Source organism: Sardina pilchardus, chromosome 13 (assembly GCF_963854185.1).
Source record: "Sardina pilchardus chromosome 13, fSarPil1.1, whole genome shotgun sequence".
NCBI lineage: Eukaryota > Metazoa > Chordata > Actinopteri > Clupeiformes > Clupeidae > Sardina > Sardina pilchardus.
Genome location: NC_085006.1, coordinates 22,999,718 through 23,022,011, shown reverse-complemented (window position 1 = coordinate 23,022,011; position 22,294 = coordinate 22,999,718). Strand labels below are relative to the sequence as shown.

The 22,294-nt window shown below is 37.6% G+C and overlaps 1 protein-coding gene across 3 annotated transcripts in view; it reads left to right on the top strand.

Moving 5' to 3' along the window:
- Positions 1-22,097, top strand: part of LOC134099536 (E3 ubiquitin-protein ligase rnf213-alpha-like) — a 104,214-nt gene extending 82,117 nt beyond the window's left edge. For 2 of the 3 annotated variants that reach the window (XM_062552431.1, XM_062552430.1), the window contains exons 38-76: positions 36-134; positions 704-819; positions 1,022-1,144; positions 1,326-1,369; positions 1,674-1,815; positions 1,902-2,031; positions 3,604-3,786; positions 4,159-4,289; positions 4,469-4,629; positions 4,907-5,092; positions 5,289-5,470; positions 5,594-5,714; positions 5,813-5,910; positions 6,826-6,993; positions 7,085-7,236; positions 7,794-7,884; positions 8,237-8,342; positions 8,433-8,613; positions 8,787-8,980; positions 9,674-9,772; positions 10,341-10,439; positions 10,906-11,112; positions 11,415-11,505; positions 11,606-11,640; positions 11,735-11,829; positions 12,069-12,222; positions 12,624-12,789; positions 12,929-13,279; positions 15,148-15,239; positions 15,454-15,696; positions 15,824-15,962; positions 16,708-16,782; positions 19,094-19,250; positions 20,093-20,291; positions 20,378-20,449; positions 20,534-20,731; positions 20,894-20,983; positions 21,091-21,257; positions 21,343-22,097. In XM_062552431.1, the coding sequence (XP_062408415.1) occupies positions 36-134; positions 704-819; positions 1,022-1,144; positions 1,326-1,369; positions 1,674-1,815; positions 1,902-2,031; positions 3,604-3,786; positions 4,159-4,289; positions 4,469-4,629; positions 4,907-5,092; positions 5,289-5,470; positions 5,594-5,714; positions 5,813-5,910; positions 6,826-6,993; positions 7,085-7,236; positions 7,794-7,884; positions 8,237-8,342; positions 8,433-8,613; positions 8,787-8,980; positions 9,674-9,772; positions 10,341-10,439; positions 10,906-11,112; positions 11,415-11,505; positions 11,606-11,640; positions 11,735-11,829; positions 12,069-12,222; positions 12,624-12,789; positions 12,929-13,279; positions 15,148-15,239; positions 15,454-15,696; positions 15,824-15,962; positions 16,708-16,782; positions 19,094-19,250; positions 20,093-20,291; positions 20,378-20,449; positions 20,534-20,731; positions 20,894-20,983; positions 21,091-21,257; positions 21,343-21,496 (5,491 nt within the window). In that variant the 3' untranslated portion in view covers positions 21,497-22,097. The remainder of the gene's footprint in view (positions 1-35; positions 135-703; positions 820-1,021; positions 1,145-1,325; positions 1,370-1,673; positions 1,816-1,901; positions 2,032-3,603; positions 3,787-4,158; positions 4,290-4,468; positions 4,630-4,906; positions 5,093-5,288; positions 5,471-5,593; positions 5,715-5,812; positions 5,911-6,825; positions 6,994-7,084; positions 7,237-7,793; positions 7,885-8,236; positions 8,343-8,432; positions 8,614-8,786; positions 8,981-9,673; positions 9,773-10,340; positions 10,440-10,905; positions 11,113-11,414; positions 11,506-11,605; positions 11,641-11,734; positions 11,830-12,068; positions 12,223-12,623; positions 12,790-12,928; positions 13,280-15,147; positions 15,240-15,453; positions 15,697-15,823; positions 15,963-16,707; positions 16,783-19,093; positions 19,251-20,092; positions 20,292-20,377; positions 20,450-20,533; positions 20,732-20,893; positions 20,984-21,090; positions 21,258-21,342) is intronic. The other variant, XM_062552432.1, reaches the window with a different exon arrangement.
- Positions 22,098-22,294: the final 197 nt, after the last annotated feature.

Genomic DNA, 22,294 nt, shown 5'->3' with positions numbered 1-22,294 from the left:
TTATTTAATGTATTGTTATTTGTTTATTTTTCTAGGGACTTTCTTGTAGCTGATACAGGAACACGCAAGCTGGTACTGTTGCAGTCTTACTTTGAGTGTGCAAAACAAAGTCAGCGCATTCTGTTTTGTGTAAGGTAGGAACATCTTTTGTCATACAAAAGTAGTAAAATGTTGTGCAGTTATTTAAGGGACTCCGTTGTGATGAACTTATTCATACTCTTGAAATACCAAAGGCGATTGGGACTTTACATTTAATCATTAAGCTGCCACTTATACCTAAAGTGGCTTTCAAAAAGGGAACAGTCAAGGTACAATGAGACTAGGACATGTTTGTGCAGCAATGTTACTACTCATATAGAAAGACAGTTCACGCAAAGTTAAAGGAGAACTCTGTAGAAAGTTGGAGACTATTGTAGTAATGTGCTGCCATTTAATTTTGGGAGCCCAGTAGCCCAAAACTGCTTTAGAGACCTTTCATTTACAAGGTCTTGCAAAGATTGTAGACCTTCGTTTTCAATCCATTATATTTAGCTTCCTAGTCCCTCATATACTGTGATTACTCCATCATTGTCATGAATATTCTTACTGTACAATTCTAACGGTATTTCAACACTCATTGTGTATAGCTGTGGCATAGATGGTTGTCGACACAGGATTTCTTGGCAAATATTTTTTGTCCCTCAATTCCAATTTTCCCCCTCAGACATAATATAACTCACCTTAGAAGCGTGATGAAGGAAACACCTGCGTTTGATGTTGTTCTCATCACAAGATTACCAAGAATTTCAGGCGGATGTGGCTACATTGCCTCTTTTGGGGGTAATGCATTCATCATGTTTAACAATATTTCAACATATTTCTGTTTTATTATTAACACTAATGGTTTAGTAATAATTACATTTTCATACATATTTAGAATGTTGGGGCATTTAGATCCCAAGCATTTTAAGTGAGTCTGTGTCTGGTAAATGTGTATGACTCAATTGCAGTGTTGTTAAGGCTGTAACAAATTCCTGTTTAGATGATTGGAAGTCACTGCATCTCGATGAGCTTATTCCAACCTCTGGGTTTCCTGGTGACATATACCAGCTACAGAGTATGACCGTCTCAGAGATCCTACGAGAGAGTTCTGCCTCATGCTTTGGTAATGCCCACTGTACAGTCAGTAAAAAGTATGGAGATACTGTACAGTATCTATTCATTCATGATATCAGTTTGGTACACTGACTCGTATCTGCAGTATCTGCTAGCTGAATTATTTTCTGTATGTAGAATGTACATCCAAACAAGAATGCTAACAACATTGTAACTTTTTGCATTTTCAGTGGTAAATGACTCCGATGGATGTGAAGAAAGTACAAAAAGAGAGGTCTGCAGCAACTGTCATCCTTATTATGATATTACATCAATATGTTGTGGTATTTGTTAAGAGGACATTACTGGACCAGTTGTGATCATGAACATGATTATTCATCACTGAATATTAGAAGTAGGAGTAAAATGAGAGGGCTATGGAGTAGGGACAGCGTTAATAGTAATATTTGTAGATAATATTATTTTTTATAGTAATGGAATCACTGGTGGCAAATGTAACTGCATTAAAGTTTACCTTAGCAACATGTATAAGCTTTGTATTGCCAATGTTATTTATGGCAGTATATGTTGCTTTGTAGGTGGCCCTGGTAGACACTGTGTTGCTGATCAAGAAGTCTCTGCAGAAAGGCATTTTGCAGCTGCAAGATAAAGAAGATAATGCCCACAGGGCAACAAAACGCATAGAAATTCTGCACGGCTTGCTTCATAACAAATATGCAGGTGAGAGAGTAAATTATGTTTTTTTATTTCATTTTCTGTTGTTGTCAGTTGTTGCTGATATCTTAATTCATTGTGTGTCTTTTCAGTCTCAGAAGACTTCATCACAATATTGCAGAGAAGAATCATCAGCATCCTTTCAGCACAAGAGAAAGGGGAGAATTGGGTCACTACCCAAGCTTTGTCTGGGCACTTTGTTGTTGAGGGAGGGTCCTTCAGGTAAATGTACAATAGCCATATAATCGTCTTGGTAACACTTTATATTAGCACACACATATTCACCAGTAATTAGCTGCTTACTAACATGTATATTAGTAGCATACTAGCCATTTGTTAGTCATTATAAGTCACTAATTAATACCTTATTCAGCAAGACCTTATTCTACCCTTACTAGACCATTAATTAAGAATTTCCCCTATGTAAGCTCCTAATTACCCCTTATTCATAGTTATTAAATAAGTTGCTGCATATGAATTATGACCTAAATATGCATGGCTCAGTATGGGGCTTGTAAGGTGGTAGTACCACAAGAACAGTTATTCGCACCGAATAGTACTTATCAAAGATGGTCTATTCAAATGGAACTAGACACTAAACCACCAGTGCTAATAGTGTACAAATAACTAATAATTAAGTCTTTGTAATGCCAAATATGTTCCCTATTCTAAAGTTGTGTCTTTGTTCACATTTAATTCACAATTCATTTGCCACTTATTAACCCCCATGTGTTCCCTAAACTAAAGTTGCCTCCTATTCACACTTATTAACTGTATTACAGCACATAGTAGGCTACACAAGAAGCAGACAGCTAAGTTAGCACAAATACAAAATATATAATGAATACGAGATAGCGAGAAAGGCGAACCTGGATATATTTGTATGCTAACTTTCTTGGCTCCTGAGTACTCAAAAGTCTCAAACTCAAAACAATTTTTTTAAGTGTGAAGGGTCACATAAATAAGACTTCCGGTGTGAATAAGTTGTGGGTTTGCTATTTGGTCTACTGTATGTTGTATCAAATTCTCTGTTCTTTTCCTTACGGACAGCATCTTATTCTTCCCTACTGACCTCAAACAGCAGAGCTAAGGATTGAATCACACCAGATTTCTCCTTTAGTATGAGGCAGTATACATACATGGGGGTTAATAGTGCCAAATTATTTGTGAATTAATAGTGAACAAAGATCCAACTTTAGAATAGGGAACATATTTGCCATTACAAAGACTTAATTATTAGTTGTTTGTACACTATTAGCACATGTGGTTTAGTGTCTAGTTCAGTTTGAATAGACCATCTGTGATAAGTATTATTAGGGGTGAATGACTGTTCTTGTTGTACTACCACCTTACAAGCCCCATACTGAGCCATGTATATTTAAGTCATAATTAATATGCAACAACTTATTTCATAACTATGAATAAGGGGTAATTAGGAGCTTACATAGGGGAAATTCTTAATTAAGGGTCTAGTAAGGGTAGAATAAGGTCTTGCTGAATAAGGTATTAATTAGTGACTTATAATGACTAACAAATGGCTAGTATGCTACTAATATACATGTTAGTAAGCAGCTAATTACTGGTGAATATGTGTGTGCTAATATAAAGTGTTACCATGGTCTTTATAATAATCAGACAAACATCATATAAGAGGCATGGAGTTTCTGGAATTTAGAAGCCTTTTTTCATAGAACACAACCTTTTGTGTGCTGTACAGTACTTGCACTTGGGAGTCTATTTTGTTCTACATTTCACAATACTTTCAAATATTTATGAACTATTTACATTTCTCAGACATGTGCTGTGGGTTCACCTGGAAGACACTGTGGCATCTGCCTTGGCCCAAATCCTGGCAGTGATTGATGGGGACAACAACCTTGACAACCTCATCAATGATCCATCTCCTGAGATGGTGGATCTGTGGCTCAAGATATTTCAAGAAGATCAGTGGGACCTGCTCAACATCCCAGCTACTCAGTCAGTAGACTATAGTGCTAGACATTATTCAAATATTTTCTTACAGTGTATCTTTTCCTGTGTATTTGCCACATGATGTATAAGCTGCAGGACAGTGTTTTATGCAAGTTAAAAGAAAAAACATATTAATACCATATGACCCCTGTATTAACCTCATAGCTGAGGAATTTTAGCAAAATCAATGTATAAGCTGCAGCTAGTACAGTAGTAGTGGGAAATTACGGTGAAAGAAATCTTTCACTTCTCTTTCTGTTTGTTTGAAAGGTCTGTATACATCTACAGTAATAGAGGGCAGAAAATTCCAATGGTTGATGGTACTGTAGCTGTATTTAACACTGCTACAGTCAGTCATGTGTATCTTTCGTTGTATAGATCTCAAGGGAAGGTGTGTGTTGTGTCAAGTACAAGACTGAATAATAAGTCGAGGTCCTGCCTTTTCCCATTTGGCTGGGTGTTGAAAGAGAAACTACATTACCTCTGGTCAAATTTGATCAATCTTAAAGGTAAGTGTTGTGATTGCATAATGTATCCTGCATTAGTGTTAAAGGAGTTTTGTACAGTATAATATACCAGGAGATGTTTTATCAGAATTGTGCCGCTGTGCAGTATGACACTGCACATAGGTAAATCACAAAGAGTATATAATAGATCTGTGATGGATCTATATTTTTCTTTAATTTAGGCCCATGTCCTTACCCACCTCTGGAGTACCTGGAAAAATTTGAAGAGCTCATTCCCCTGGACTGGGTGAAAGACATCAAGGGAAGCAGTGAATTGTTTGCCCGGTTCTCTGAGGACCTGGTGAACATGACAATGACAGCATACCCAAATGACTTAAACAAGGTAAAGGTCGATGTCTTCCCATCAGCCTTCATTTTCCACCAGGGTCACATTAAATTAGCGAATGTTAGGAAATGTCTTTTTGTGCTATCAAATTCTTGGTGTAATTTTATTTTGCCTAATGACCTTTTTGATAATTGACTAATGTTTGTGTGTTTGTGTGTATGTGTGTGTTTGTGTGTGTGTGTGTGTGTGTGTGTGTGTGTGTGTGTGTTGTGTGTGTGTGTGTGTGTGTGTGTGCGTGTCTGTCTGTCTGTCTGTCTGTTTGTGTTTCCTGCAGTCTTTCTCTAACACACTTCTTGAGCTGACCCCACGCCTCTATCATGAGTTAACTGGAAAAGATCCAGAGAATGTCTCTCTTCCCTGGCTGTTTGTTGCCTACCAGTACATGCAGGACAACCATCAGCACTTCTACAAGTTGTACCTCCAGAACAATGACCTGGTGGATGCTGGAGAGGCAACAGAGGTCATTATAAGAAATTGAGATTACGTTTGTTGTCTTCATGAATGAACATACAATATGATAATGATCTGAATGGAAACCCAGACACTGATAGAATGTATCAAAAATTAACTCTGTACAGGCATCACTTAAAAAATGATGATATCAAGGGAATTTCAGCAATACACGCTGTTTTCTTTCATTATCAAATAATTTCCAGGCATTAAAAAGGACAATTGAAAGCCTCCAGCCAAAGGAAGACATGATGAAGGACTTTGCTGGCTGCCAGGACTGGATAAAGAAAGTTAAGTCATTGTCGATGTCAGTGGAAGTGATGCTCTCTGAAAACTCCCTGGTGACAAGACTGAGAGAAAATGGGATGCAAGTCTTCACAAAAATCAGGTAGATGCAAAACATAAATGATGCCAGAATTTTAGAAATGAAATACCATTTCTGACAGTTAATAATGTAACATGGACTATACTGATGTGGCTATCCTGACAACTGCACTGTACTACTCGGCAGACTTTTTTGGCAAAGCACCAGGATTATGTATCTTCTCATGGACCATCTTCTTCAAAATGAGACAGACATGGAGAAAAAACTTTTAACACTTCTTGTAAGAAATCTGATTTGGATGTGGAAGGTATGAGGTTGTTTTTTTGTTGATGTTTTTTCCCTTTTTTTGGCCTTTGATTGTTTTTATTATGAAAATGAAATAATCCTCCATTTTTGTTTGTGTAGAACCTTAACACTGAGAATGGGAACAACATTGAATATGTGATTGAGAAGGTCACAGGAACACTGACAAAGTGTGGAAAGAATGCTTGCAATATGTTCATGTGAGTACAATTTCTTAATTTCAAATAATAATAACTAAATGAGGTCTAGTAATGGATAATGCCACCAGATTGTCCTGATATACTGTAATTAATGGACAAGGCAGGGGTAAAGAACTCAACAGACCAAATCAGAGTTGTTCTCGTGTAAAGCAAGCTGAGCTTGCCAGCTGTTTTCATATAATCAGTGGTAAATGAGTTCTACTGTAGTTGCTCACTTTTTGCAACCATTGTCTACTATGGTTGTTATAGTTACCAGTCAAAGTTTCCAGAGAATTGATATGTGACAGTGATTTATCTTTTTTTACAAGATCTACTTCATAGTTGTCCTGTTATACAGACCATCTGCAAATCAATCTGCTTTACAGAACAACTATGGGATAGATCTGATCTGGGGAAAAAAACAAAAAACATTTGGCTTTTTGAAACATAGCTCAAAATATGAATAAATTTGGCAACTAAAGGCAATTTATTCATGTAGAGGAAAGGTTTATGGAATCACAAAAAAAAGAAAAAGAAAGAAAGAAAAAAAATCACCAGTAACCACCAGTAACCACCAGGAGTCATACATGTATTATCAATATCTAGAAATTGTCATCCATGTGGATTGGTTGATCCTCCCAGCAGTAAATTGCCAGCTCAACCACCAGTCTACATGAACAACATATTTGGTGCCCATCAGTAATGTGGCTCTTGATTGGCTTGTTTGTGAAAAAGTGAGTGGAAGAGTGTATGTGTCGGACAGCATTTTTAAAGAAAGTGGTGGTCAGCTGGGATGCTAGCTAGCTAAAGCTAGCCCTCCAAATCCTGCCCCCCGGTGCTGTTGCTAAATTTCCCCAATGAGCATTGCAGTTAAAGTAAGAGAGTATGTAAACATAAAATGAGCTAACATCAGACTGTATGTCCCTTGTTTTGCAGGGTTAACTGTGCATATTGTGATAAAGAATTTACAGAGGATGACACTGCTAAAGTGGAATGTGGACACATGTTTCACCTGTCATGCCTGACGGAACACAGTGACACAAACTGCAGGAAATGCAAGAAAGAGATAAGCACTGATTACAAACAGTGTGGAGTTGTGGACAAGTATGATAACGCATTTCAGATTACAATATGCTGCTTGATTTAATGATGATCATTTAACTCAAGTTTTTTTAACATTACTGTTTGTTTCTAGGGAAACTTTTCTGAAAGTGAACCGATTCAGGAGAAAGTGCAGCTCTTTTTTTGTTGAGTTCATGTGGAACTTTGTTCCTACCAAAGCCAAGCTGACCGACAAAATAGTTGAAGAGCTGATGAACTATGTGAGAGGCAGCCCATCTGCAGAAGGTATATATGCATCAGTAGATGTGTAATATTTTTTAGTAAATGCAATTTTAACAAAATGATGACAGACTGACATACTGTACTTCATGTTTATGCTGCCAGTTTTCATTGTGGATGTGAAATACAATTAAACGGTCTATTTTTAATAGTTTTAATCTTTGTATCATTATCCCACTTAGTTGGCTCATCATTATTCAAATTCATCCATTGTAATTGTATAATAATGCATTTAGTATGTTTTGTTAGTCTGGCTATCACCTGACTAAGCTCAATCTTTTGAGATTTAACATTAGTCTGGGGAGTCTGCGCTATATTTCTACTGCAGAAGAGGCGTGATCAATGGGCATAGTTCAAATGACTCTGTAAGCTTGGATAGTCAATTAGACCAACGATTCGTGCGCGCCTGGTGGATATGCCAGTTTGTGATCAGCTCCAGCAAACGTGGAAAGGAAGCAGGAGAGATAACTGTGCAGGTTTCCAGCCTGAGCTGCAGAGCGAAATCCAATCTCCAGCAGATCGGGCTAGGCTTACACAGTCTGATCTTTTGTTGTTATCCACAGATAAAAAATCTGAAAAGTCAACACTAGAGGAGTGTCTGAAGCCTGACCCTGCAACTTACTCTCTTGTGCTGAAGATTTTATTGAGATGCGGGTAAAACACTCTGCCACTTCAAAGTCTTCATCGAATATCATTTATTTTCTACTCTCAAATGTATTTGTTACTATTTCATGGCTTTCACCATAGACTGTTTGCTACCACTGAGAAACATTGTTTTCCACACAAATAGAACTTGAAAGTTTCACGTGTTGGTATCACATATGAAAGACATGCATTTTTGTAGCAGTCAAATAATAAAAAAAAAGAATTGGATCTTCAAACGTTGGGAACGTCGATTCACATTTACTATTCTGGGAGCCATAACATAAAAGAAGATACTGTTGATACAGAAAATATGGTGTAGGATATGCCTTTGTTATTTAATGTAAAATAAATTGTTTGACAGAATGGAGGAGTCAGCTGCTCAGCTGCAGAAGTTCATGGATGCAGCTTTGTGCTCCTGTAAGGACAACACGGAGGAGCTCTACTTCATGATAGTGCGCAGCATAGAAGTTAGTCACTCGGTTCATTTTACTGGATACATACGGTATACAGTCTGTGTCTTAAACGATGGTCAATGAGAAATCATTTTTTGTCTTTAGGATCACATCCACTCATCGAACCGAGGATGTCTTATCCAAAAGACACAAGAGTGTCTCAGCACCTGCATGTTGAGCGGATCTGACCCAGATAACATCACTGCTGAAGACCTTCATACAATTGCAAAATTAAGATTTTCTATATCAGTAACCTCTGACGTGATATGCAACGTGCTAGCAGAACGTGAGTCCTTTTCCGTTTGTATTTAGAAAGAGTTCCTCACTAACACCAGAGCTACTACAAATATGTATGCATGTATTGATATTATTATTATCATTATTGTCATTATTATTATTTCACACACATACATGCATATTATTATTATTATTATTATTATTATTATTATTATTACACAGGTGAGCAAGTGATAACTGATAAGGGAAATGAGCAGCTGCTTCAGAGTTTGCAAAAGCTCATATCTGACTCAGACAATCCATGGATTCAGATTTACCTACTGAGAAACCTGTGCAAAATAAATGGGTTCAGCATCATTCACCCACTGAGTGAACGTTTTAAATGGGCTGTACCCCATGGATGCTTCACAGAGCAGGTAACATTAGCTCCAGAGTTTATTACCTAAGCAATATGACACAAGTGTGAATTGTCTTAGTAAAGGATATCACCACTGCTGTAATTCGACTGTACAGTACTGTAGGTACGAGTGCCAAGGGTAATCACAGCCGTGGCGATATCCTTCACCAACACCACAAACACAAGTGCCATATTGCTTTTATAAAATAGTTCCATTACAAAGTAATTTAATTTAAATATACACATTTTGTTTTTGATTGTTGATGATTTTTGTTTGTTCATCTCCTGTCTACAACAATAGTTGTAATCTTAGCTTTGATAGTCAAGTTCAGTGAGAGGCTATATGCACTCAATAACTTGTAAGTAAGTATGGGGTGCACGGTGTCTGAAATTGAACATTCACCTACTCTTTTCTTTATTTGCTCCTTCTCACTAAAATTTGATGAATGTGTTATGAAATTGCAGTTTTCTTGCTTTGAATGAAATGTTTGCGTTGGGTAAATACAGTAAGTGGAATAATCTGAGTGATTATGCAAAAGGCCCGAGGGGAGATATCACCACTCTTCATGATTCATAGAATGCCTTTCATAATAAACATAAATTAATAAATAGTTCCACTAATAGTTCATATGTCCCATAAGATCTATGACTAAACTAAGTTAGAGGTGACCTATGTTCTATTGCATCAGATAACATTTGTATTTGTCTCTAGGACACATCAGCTGAGCAGATAGATCCATTCTTCATGTATGGGGACCTGTATGAACGCATAATGCTTGGCACAATTGATCCATCACAGCATATTGCAGAGGTACTGTATTGTGGTATTTTGCACTTGTGTTGTCGAGGATTTAGACTTCCTTTCCGTCAAATAATTTTAGTAATACATTTTATAGACTTAATGACAATTACTAGTAATTATCATGCTTTTAGAAAATGTCTGCTTTGAATGTTATAACCATTTCATGTAAGTTGTTAATCCCTCCCATTAAAATTCCAAGCATTGTCATGGGATTTTCCATTAACATGAGACTGCCATGTAATTACACAAGTCATAAGGACAAGGACAAGTATTACAGTAATTTCCTATGTATTAGCCGCATTGTGTGTAAACCGCAGGATAGTGTTTTATGTAAGTAAAAAAAAAAAACCACACCAATATTAATACCATATTAACTGCCCCTCATAGCTGGAGAAATTTTGCAAAATCAATGTACAGTATAAAGTTCGGCTAATAGTTGGTATATATAAGTAATAAGTTACGGGTACCCCGAATATGAATTTGAATACAAGTGACCTTGTTTTATTTTCTTTTACAGTTTTTTTTTTCTCATCATGTACTCTAACAATCTCTGATATGTCTGTTTGGTTTGGTACAGGGTGATAGGAACTCAGAATGCTTCCCTGTGTGCATGGCATTGGCAGCTGTCAAACAGGCGACACAAAACAGGATGCTATTAGGCAGTGAAGATTCACTGGTAAGTTTGATCGATTCAATCACCATTTTTCTTCCATAGCACCAAATTAGAACACCACAGAGAAAAAAACATCAATTTTTGTTGATTATGTTAAAAGACCACACAGTGGTGCTAATGTGGCTGGCTATAAGGCTAGCAAGCTAGCTACCTACTTGTCTTCGCCAGTGGTTTACAGTGAATGAACCCTTGATCCTCATCTTTTACTGTACAGTACGTCTTCACTATGACATGGTCAGAGTGTCATTGTTAGTTGTTGACCGCAAAGGGCGTTATGGGTCATCAAGTTAACCAATATATCCTGCCTAACAAATAAGTCACGACTGAAAGACATAATATATATATACAGTTTATGACATTGGGATTGTGTGTGTGTGTGTGTGTGTGTGTGTGTGTGTGTGTGTGTGTGTGTGTGTGTGTGTGTGTGTGTGTGTGTGTGTGTGTGTGTGTGTGTGTGTGTGTGTTCTAGATTGAAAAGATGAAGGTGGAGCCCGACACAGATGTGAGATGGGGGCGCCTTGTCAGAATCTGTGAGAGAGTGACTGAAGGCGCTCTAGCAGAGCTGAGCCCCGGTCTGTCTCAGATTGTGCTCCACACAGCTGTAGTGGTACACCAGTCTCAAGCCCCTGAGATTGCACTCCTGCGGACTCTGTGCTTCAGGCCTAAAAATGCCAAGGTTGCTACTCCTGACATTATACTACTGCCAGACATAGCCTCAAATCACAAACATAATGCTTTAATATGAGTCATTTTGATCACCTCTAATAATTTTGTAGATCAGTTCTTAATTCATCAAAGTCAATATAACATTATTTTGGCTTTTGTACATATTTATGGATGTACAACTCAATATATCTACTCTTAAAACATCTCAAAACAATATTGATGCATCAATAAAAAAAAAAAACTACCTGATTGCTGAAATTTAGACCAGAGGAGTAATGGCCGTGTGTGTTTTTTTCCCTTCTTTTTTTGTAGGACTTCTATTTGCCCACAATGCCAAGTTCAGTATATGAGATAATGAATTGGGTTAAGCCCACAAATGAGAATGACAAGAATACGGTTTGGAGTAAGTGTATAGTCTGTTGGTCTTTACTGTAATATTTGTGCAAAACATTAGGCAAAATATCTGTTCTATGACAAATATTAACAGAGATGTATCTCAACAGGCTGTCAGTGTGGTGAGCCTGTTGTAATTGGTGATGTAAGTTTGCTACAAAATCAGATCAGTTCTTATTCTCTATACAGTATGTGCAAGTTTTATGGCATTTGGTTAATCTCTGGTTGATTGTTTATAGTGTGGGAGACCCTATGTAATAGAAAAATGCATTAGCTGCGGCCAAGATGTTGGTGGTGAGAGGCACAAACCAGTTGAGGGTTTTCAAAAGACTGAGTAAGTGTTTTTATTGCCAGTGTCATTACAATAAAATATAGAGATGATTCTTTTTTATTTTGGTATGCTAGATTTAGTTTTATTTTCTATCATTTCATATCTTACATTTTTGTATGTTTGTGGTTGCAACTCTTTCAAAATATTCTACATTATAGATATACTGTACATGTACACTGTAGATGTCAAGTGTTAAAAAGGTTATGTGAAAATTATTTACCAGTATTATTGTTTGGCCCAAGGAATGGAGAGGGTAGTGGAAGAGGCCATAACCTCGGTGACCCTGAGAATCGGAAAGATCAGGAAGGAGAGCGCAATCTTTTTGGGGCTCACCTTCTTCTGGTCAGAGCCCTCATTCATTCAGCGTTGATTTGGGGCTCAGTGGACCATTCTGAGGTATTTTTGATGATTAAAGATATTATTTTTCAATCATTTAGACTATACAACATTACAAGGAAAAAAACAACTTTTTACTATGCCTGTGTTTTTCAACCTTTTTTTGTGCCACAGCGCATCAACATTCCAAATGTCCAAAACTGAAATGTACCATAGCCTAAAACATATAATAATATCCAAGACTCCAATAAACAAAGGTCTCTTGTAATCTTTTGTTTGTAAGACTCTTTCGGTGAAATTTACAGCAGGAAAATTATATGTATTTTTTGTCAGAACAAAAGAACAATGGGCTATGATGCTTACATTTGTCCTATTTATGTTATGTGTCAATAACATGCTACGCTACAGTTCAGTTGTGTCAGCAGTGTTGATTGTCTTTCCTGTTTTCTCTCTCTTTGTAGGAAATTCAAAACATCATACAGTTTGAATCAACCAATGTAAGAGCACACCTGTGCTGCCACCTCCAGAAAGACATCGACTTACTTGCCAGTTCTCTAGGAAAAAGTATTGAGGATGCAGAAACTGCTGTCCACTTATTCCTGAAACACATCATGGAGAGTAAAACAGGTACACTGATATTTCAGACTGTTAGTGTGCACGTAACATATCTGGATAAATAAAGTGGCAACAATACATAACATAAAAATAGTTGAACAGAACTTGAACAGAAATCATTGTCATTGCTTGTACAACACATTAGTTGTAGTGATAAGTCTTTCAACAGGTGATGTAGAGGAAGAAGAGGATGAACAAAAAGGTGAGAAAGAAGAAGAGGTGGAGCAAGAAGGGGAAGAAACAGAGGTGGAAGAAGTTGAAGTGGAAGAGGAGGAGGAAGAAGAAGAGATGGATAGATTTGAAGTGGAGTTGGACGAGGAAGAAGAGGAGGTGCAATTGTATGTGGACTCAGACGAGGAAGAAGAGGAGGTGCAAATTTATGTGGACTCAGACGAGGAAGAAGAGGAGGTGCAAATTTATGTGGACTCAGACGAGGAAGAAGAGGAGGTGGAATTTGAAGTGGAGGAGGAGGAAGAAGAAGAGCAACATGACAACCTTGCAGGTGAAACAGAACTTTAAAGTTAACCTAAGTGTAGTAAAAGTATAGCAAAATCAGTCTAGTTAGTGACAGCCACTCTCCATAACAAAGACTTTGTCAACTTGTTGTATGTTACCTTTAAAGTATCCGTATGTAGGATTTTGGCCAAAACTAGTACTGCAATTACGTTCAAAATACTGTAGAACGGTGTATTCCCTCCCCCTACCCTCTGAGTTGCGGTTGCCATCTAGGCTGCAGGATCCAGCAGGCTGCTACAGTTTCCAATGGCAAGTGCTAATGTTGTTCTCCTCAGCGTCTCAGCATAATGACAGAGAAAAGGACTTTGATAATGCATTGCTAACGTTAGCAATGACTACTCGCCGTTTTTTTTCTCTCAAACAATTCCTTAGCCTACCTTTTCAAATCGATGACCGACCTCCTCCATATGCTCTAACCTAACGCAACGTTACTTTGCACGAACATGCATAACTGTTGTTTGTTCGACTGTCATGAATATTCTAAATGTCCATTTACATTAAGTACAAGTAAGTTAGCCAAACATAGATGAATCTTACCTGTCCAGCAGCAAATTAATAACATTGACATCCGTCTTCAAATTCTTCTCTGTTTTCAGCTATCTCAATCTCCTATATAAATCCTTGTTTTATTTCGGATGTGTTTCGGATTCATAACGAGGTCTTTTAGGTTTCATAACGTTAGACATTTTTATCTGACACGTTTGTAGCTGCAGTTGTGATACTGTAACTAGCAGAGCTGGCAACCCGGATGCCGAAACACTACTGACCTCATGATTAGTAGATAGTTGTAGGGCGGTGCATCAGACCAAAACTCAACATGACAACATCAACATCAGTTGAGGGCTGCAACTTCACTTTTAAATGACAATATCCTGGCAAGACTACTGTTGTCAGTGATGTAAGTATTTGAAATGAGCATGATTGCTTAATGTCTAGTGACATGTCAGGGCCATTTTATGATTAATTGAAATACATTTTTTACATACGACTCCTTTAAGATAGCTATTTTTCAGGTACTTCATTAATCCCAAAGAAAACTCAGGAGTAATAGGAATAATAATAATACAAATGCACAGTAGCAATGAATTAAATAGATAATCAAGTTTTGACAAATCAGCTACCAACTTTGTAAATATGCCATAAATTAGTGATGACTCATTTCCAGTGGTTAATGTTTTAATGAGCTATTCCTGTATCATCTATTAATAGAAATAGGTAAGAAAGGGAAAGGCTCTGTGCATGTTCATTGACTGAAGCTATTAAGAATGTGTTTGATGTGGATGCTGAATATCGTTAATTTAATTGAAAAACTCTTTGGGTGATACTATTAACTGTCATTTATTCCCATTTTAGTTCAAAGAGGTAGACTTGAATTTGAATTACCTCTTCAAAAGAGGGATTCTACTCCAAAATGGAAGAAACAAGCCTTGGCAAACCCATGCCGTGTATTGGGCCTATTAAGTCATATATGATTATGGCGCACATTCATGCATTCATGCATCACTTCAACAATCGTATGCATCAACATTTAGATAACATTTGTTTTAGTCCAGAGTTGTCATTTTTATCAGGGACCAATTACATGTTTTGCAGTGCACATTGCACGTTGCGTTATGTCTTGCCCAACACTTGATTGACTGCCTACCATGTGATTGGCTGACATATGCATTGGTGTTTAACTTTTAACTTTTCTCAACTTTTGTCACAAGAAACAGTGCTACAGGCTCACACTTCAGTTCACGTTTCAATTGCTGTCACTCACAGCAACTTTCAGAACTTCCTACATCTACAAGCATAACCTAATTTTTGCACTGATTGCAAATCGATTTCATTGGTATGTCTAACAATTTGTAGATGCAGACAACAGAATCGCAACCACTGAAACTGAAGAGAAGAGAATGGATTGGGAAACATCAATCCATCAAAAACTACAGACCTTATTTGTGGTAAGATGGTGTACATATTTCTTTCCGTAATATTAAAGTCACCAATTGCACAATATGAAATCATTGTGTGTGTTAACATACTTGGCCATTAGAGCACTAGTCTGATAATAATTCTGATTCTGAATTTGAAATTCATTCTAAAACAGTTATAGTAGTTGGACAAGCCCTCATGTATCTTCATTGCTGATGAAACTGCTATTCTGTCTTTCTGAAGGACTTTGAGGACCATTTCTCCAGTATGCACAACAACATTCTCAGAAAGGGAGGGATGAACAAACTAGCCCAGATAGTCTACAGCCCAGTGCCTGAGTTGACGGATCTTCCCATCACAGGCGTGTGTAACCTGCCCCTAATGTGGAGATTTGAGCAGAGGATGACAATTCAGCTGCTCAAACACCTCATCGAGCAGAAAGACGAGTGGAAAAACCTGCCAGTGCTCACAGAGCTCCTGAAAAATGTATGTTTTTCTCTGTAGTAGTGTCTTATCAATACACATAATGTAATTGTAATAATAGAAGGTGTGACCTCTATTCTACAAGGCTGTGGGACAGCAAGATAAATCATGATGCCATGTGTTTTGACAGTCTATCCACATACGGTACATCAGATATCTGCCTCAAGTCCTCAGCCTGCAGCACAAACTGATGCATCACTTTCGCAATGTGGATCTGCAATGCTACGAGAATGTGTCAATCAGGACCTTCATTGTAGAGAATATTCAAGGTCAGAGCATTTTTGATGTCTAAAATAACCACATGTACTGTATATTGTGATAAAGTATTCAAACAATTTCACAAACATGATTAAGCATTAAGGTTTGAGTGAGAACGGGGATGGTAAAGGATACTCACAGCTCCATGTTATTTTGTACATTCAGCATACTCCATTTACCCTATTTTCTTACTTGATAACTGTTGTGGCATTTTAAAGTCACTTACCTCTAGTTCTATAGGGCTGGGCAACGATTAACATTATGAATTCACATTATTTCCCTGATAAATCATGATTAATCACATTATTATACGCAAAAATCAATAATGAATTGATTTTATACCATTATCTGCCAATGTTGTTTTCCTTTCCCGGTTCCTGTAAGTGCGGCAGCAGTCGGCAACATACTTTTACCAGCCTGTGAGCAACAGACACTTACAGTATAAAAGAAATAATAAAAACGACGTTAATGTGCGATAAAATAACTATCTGCGTTCATTGATTGATGAGTTAACATGATTATAACGTGGTAACTTGCCCAGCCCTAGTTCTAAATTAATCAAAATGAGTAGTGCAAGGATATCTCCACTTATGGAATGTATCTTGTCCCATCAGAAATTGATAAACTGTTTGACTGTTTCATGTATGTGCTGCCAACCATGTGCATTATGCATGTATAAGTGTTTTGGACTGTAAAAGACATATACTGTAGCATACATCAAGACATACTCTTAACCATGTCATTAATTTCTTACAGATGATGAGGTCCAAGTTTTCAATGAACATGTGGATATTGTGAAGAAAATATGGGGCCATTTGACAACAATTGAATGTAAGATAACACTGGCTTATCTATGACATTATACAAAGGATTTAAATTGCAAAGGGAAATGGCTAACAATTTATCCGATTTTATACTAGTATTCAGTGCAGTATCAGTAGATTACGGTGGCCCTGAAGTGCAAAACACAACACAAATAAGACAACCCAACACAAATAAGACAACACAACACAAAGAGAGAAATCACGGCCCCAAAGTGCACAACACAACACAAAAAGAGACAACACAACACAAAGAAGAGAAAAAACGGCCTCGAAGTGCACAACACAACGGCAAATCACACAACACAACACAAAAAGAGACAACACAACACAAAAAGAGACAACACAACACAAAAAGAGAAAACACAACGGCAAATCACACAACACAACACAAAAAGAGACAACACAACACAAATAAGACAACACAACACAATTAGAGAAACCTCGACCCCGAAGTGCACAACACAACGGCAAATCACACAACACAACACAAAAAGAGACAACACAACACAATTAAGAGACAACACAACGGAATACCTTCGGGCCACATGAATCGTCGCTGGGACACGTACGTAGGCCTACAGCCCGCAGAAAATAGCATGCTGGGTCTTCACATGTCCATAAGAACCCACAGTAATGGAATATCCACGTTGTGTTTTATTCATAATATGGTGTATAATCCAACTCATACAAAAGCAACAAGTTCGAAACAAATCATCAGAAATCAGGAAGTAAAACAGCTTGTAACTCTGTCACCGTTCTAGATACCGTCATATACCATATATGGTAATTTTTGTGAGATCCCCCTAGTTACCGTGGTAGCTACCACACATCAGAGCGATGGCTTTGCCCCACATGTCTTTCTGCGACGAGATATTCAAAACCGGAGGAGATTGGGCAAGAGAGCTGTCAATCAGGCTCCCCAGCTTTGAATGACGACAGCACTAGTCAGCCACATGCCTCATCATTGAAAACCGGATAATGTTGAAGCCAAGGGGTAGACGATTTCAGTGATATGCGACTTTACTTTATAAACCCTAGTAAAGTCCTCGTAACATTCATTAAAAGATTTAAAGAGACATGCAGGCTGAAATAATTCGAAGATTTAATGGTGCATAGGCTACTGACAATAAAACTCTTAGCCTACACAAGAACCCCTTTGAGTAGAGGCATAATATTGGTGTCAAATGAAAGCTAACATTCTGGAGATTTTTGGGGAGCCTGATTGACAGCTCTCTTGCCCAATCTCCTCCGGTTTTGAATATCTCGTCGCAGAAAGACATGTGGGGCAAAGCCATCGCTCTGATGTGTGGTAGCTACCACGGTAACTAGGGGGATCTCACAAAAATTACCATATATGGTATATGACGGTATCTAGAACGGTGACAGAGTTACAAGCTGTTTTACTTCCTGATTTCTGATGATTTGTTTCGAACTTGTTGCTTTTGTATGAGTTGGATTATACACCAAACATATTATGAATAAAACACAACGTGGATATTCCATTACTGTGGGTTCTTATGGACATGTGAAGACCCAGCATGCTATTTTCTGCGGGCTGTAGGCCTACGTACGTGTCCCAGCGACGATTCATGTGGCCCGAAGGTATTCCGTTGTGTTGTCTCTTAATTGTGTTGTGTTGTCTCTTTTTGTGTTGTGTTGTGTGATTTGCCGTTGTGTTGTGCACTTCGGGGTCGAGGTTTCTCTAATTGTGTTGTGTTGTCTTATTTGTGTTGTGTTGTCTCTTTTTGTGTTGTGTTGTGTGATTTGCCGTTGTGTTTTCTCTTTTTGTGTTGTGTTGTCTCTTTTTGTGTTGTGTTGTGTGATTTGCCGTTGTGTTGTGCACTTCGGGGTCGAGGTTTCTCTAATTGTGTTGTGTTGTCTTATTTGTGTTGTGTTGTCTCTTTTTGTGTTGTGTTGTGTGATTTGCCGTTGTGTTTTCTCTTTTTGTGTTGTGTTGTCTCTTTTTGTGTTGTGTTGTGTGATTTGCCGTTGTGTTGTGCACTTCGGGGCCGTGTTTTCTCTTTTTGTGTTGTTTTGTCTCTTTTTGTGTTGTGTTGTGTGATTTGCCGTTGTGTTGTGCACTTCGAGGCCGTTTTTTCTCTTTTTTGTGTTGTGTTGTCTCTTTTTGTGTTGTGTTGTGCACTTTGGGGCCGTGATTTCTCTCTTTGTGTTGTGTTGTCTTATTTGTGTTGTGTTGTCTTATTTGTGTTGTGTTTTGCACTTCAGGGCTAGTAGATGACTAGATATGTTGCCTCACTTTTTAAGTAAAACCTACTTAGGAATCCAAACCTCTACATTTATTTTTGTAATTATTACAGACCCCAAAATGTCCAAAGATATGATGGACAAGAAAGCGGAAGACTTGATGATCCTGGACCTTCTACCCAGACAAAAATCTGCAATTTACATAGTGACAGACTACCTTGTCAGAATGCAGAATGACTGTATAAACTGTGCCAACCCAAAAGAAAACAGGTATGATATACTGTAGACTGTGTTTTATGTAAATTTCTGTATAATTTCTAGATCTGAGTCAGTCCAGATTAATGTGCTGACTGGCACAAAACAAAGCTCAGATCGCATCTATTTACTTTAAAGGTGACATAGAATGGAAATCCTTTTTTTCTTGGTTTTCATGAATTATGAGAGGTTGTGCATAAACAAAGAGCTATCATGAACATGAGGCATGGTTGTGCCCTCCTTCATATGAAAATCTTGAACTTAGAAATAGACACTAAAAATGGGCGATTCAGCAAAACTGCTTGCTTGTGATGTCAGACCTCGCAAAGCCATTGAAGTTCAATTGGGGTTGCCAAAAGAGGGCGCCATTTAGTCAAACGGACCATTTCAATACCCAGCCTAAATATATGGTTTTAATTAGTCTTGTAAAATTGCAATTGAGTTTATTTTTTTTAATCAAAGTTGAATATATACTATTTTAACATCAGAGAACACAGTGCAATACTCAATTCATCCATTCTATGTCCTCTTTAATTAATTGTATTACTTCTCTCAATTTCTATACATTTTATCTTGTTGCTAAGAATATGAAGTACTAATAAAGAAACATACTGCTTTGATTGGTCTCTATGTATGAACTACTTCTAGGATACATTAAACTTTGATGAGTATCACATGTCTGGAAGTTCAACTCAATCAGTATTCTGCACTAATATCACTAAAGTGTAATTCTACTGGTGTTAGCAGTTCCGATGCTATATCTAACAAGATATAAAATCTACCACTTTTACTGGTATTAGGACAGCATAGCTCCCTACTGGTCTTTAACTGTTTTGTCGAATGTCTTTTTAAATAAGGTTCATCAAAACTAGTGAAGTCAAGCATTCCCATGTGATTGACTGCACCCCTGAACAAGACTTCTTGACAATTGCGATGTCCAACATTGACCATGTGGTGTGTGAGGATGGAACAGAGAGCACCAACTACAACTTTAAGACCCTGGAGAGACAGATAATCGACCGCTTCTTTACAGAGAAACCAATCATCAATGTTATGGTATGTTTTCCAGAGCAGTTCACAATGCTCTATCAATAGGTAACTACAGGTATTTGAACTTAAAATGATTTTGCCTTATTTTCCAGACAATTCCGTCATTCGAGTACAACACTGGAACAACCCTTCGCGCTTTCTTCAGCACGGTGAAAGAACGCCTGGTATGGACAAATGTTCCTTTTCTAAAAATATATATATGTTTTTTACATTTTTACTTTTTACTAATTTGTTTGATCCTACCTCAGGAGCCTTTAAACACCAATGAGCGGAACAGCATCTTGAATGACTTCAGGTTCCTGAATGAGATCTCAGCTGCCCTCTCTACACTGAAAATTGCCATTGGGTTTATGCAGCTATCATTCCCTCCTCCTGAGGAGTACCTGGTGACCTACCTGAAGAAAGATCTGAAGCTGGAGGATAGAACACACACCCTCAGCTTACCGGTACATCTGCCTATGTGTACACTAAGGGCATATGCTACTATGTTTACATAATAATAATAATAATTCTGATGCTTATTACAATACAGTGCAATTACAATACAACAATATTACAATTATTATGGCTTGCATCTATCTGAAGAGGTTTGTCCCTGGTGTTTGCAGGTGCTGAGAACCAGCAGGGTGAAGCACATCCAGTCCCTATGGGAGGTGCTCTCCCTGAGGCAGTCCTCCCTGTTGATTGAGATGAATCAGGTACAGTACATGCCTCTCATGCCTCTCACACACAATTGAATTTGTAGAAATGAATGAACCGATCAATAACCATTAACCAATCCATTATTTTTGTCTGTTTGTCTCAGAATCCATTCTTCATGATAGAGTCAGGTTTTCATGAGGCGTTTTCTGAGGACCAGAGGAAGGAAGTCACCCCAAAACTGGCAAACCTCACCAGAGAGGACCTCTTCATTACAGAACTGCACTATGTCATCATGAACATCCATCTGAAGGATGTCTCTCCTGACTGGAGGTCTGTATAATTCGATCAGTTCATTCTCCGCACACCTATACCATTCGGTTCAGTTTCAGTACAACATGTCCTCTTTCAATTTCAGCTTGGAAGAGACATTTGATGCCTTTGTGGATTCTGGGGAGATTGATGAGAATGTGAAGAAGAGTGTTGAGTCTCTGGAGCTGGACCTGGAGATGAAGAACAGCATTGCTCTGTGGAAAATGGTTGTTAAAATGAAGAGAGGCCTCTCTGGATGATGCCCACACTGACCTTCCACATTCTATAGCTACTTCACTTTTTGTTTCGTTTAAGCTTTTAAATCGCAAAGCATATATTTCAGCAATCCATTAAGCATTTATCCTATAACAAAAAGAATCTTGATAAGTTTAACTTCTTTGCCTTTAAATATGTTATTGACATTCAGTAGATTCAAAAGACACCCTATTAGAAAGAAATCATGATTTGAATTTGGGTTAGTTAATAATTACATGGGTTGTCTATTTTTCTTTCACTGCTATTTAGAATGTGTTCTTACACAGGGGCTTTGATTTGGTGAAGGGTTATTATGTTATCTCCACATGCTATAGCAGCTATACATTGAAATTAACTATATAATCTTACTATTCTGCTCAACATTATATCAGTTGGCGTTTTTTTGTCTCGCTTCCACATAAAATATAATATGGCTCCTGAAATATTGAGTTAGATTTACATGCACTGCTCCATCATGTGTGTAAGGATTTTGAACATGTTTCTATACTTAGTTATAGTATATAGTTATAGTTACTTTTGTTTGATTTGATTGGGTGTATCGTTGATCTGCTATTCTGCCATGATTAATAAACTGATTAAAGCATTCATATTGTTTTTATTCATTTAAAGCTTACATTTTAAAGCATCAACATAGACAACTATCTTTTTGGCACATTAAAGCATCCAGCTGATGAGCACCAAAAGTATAATCAAGTCTACAGCAGCAGATTCCAAATATACTGTAGAAATACAGTATATGCTCCTTTATGGGGCATGTAAGGGGTGCATACCATCCATCTGTA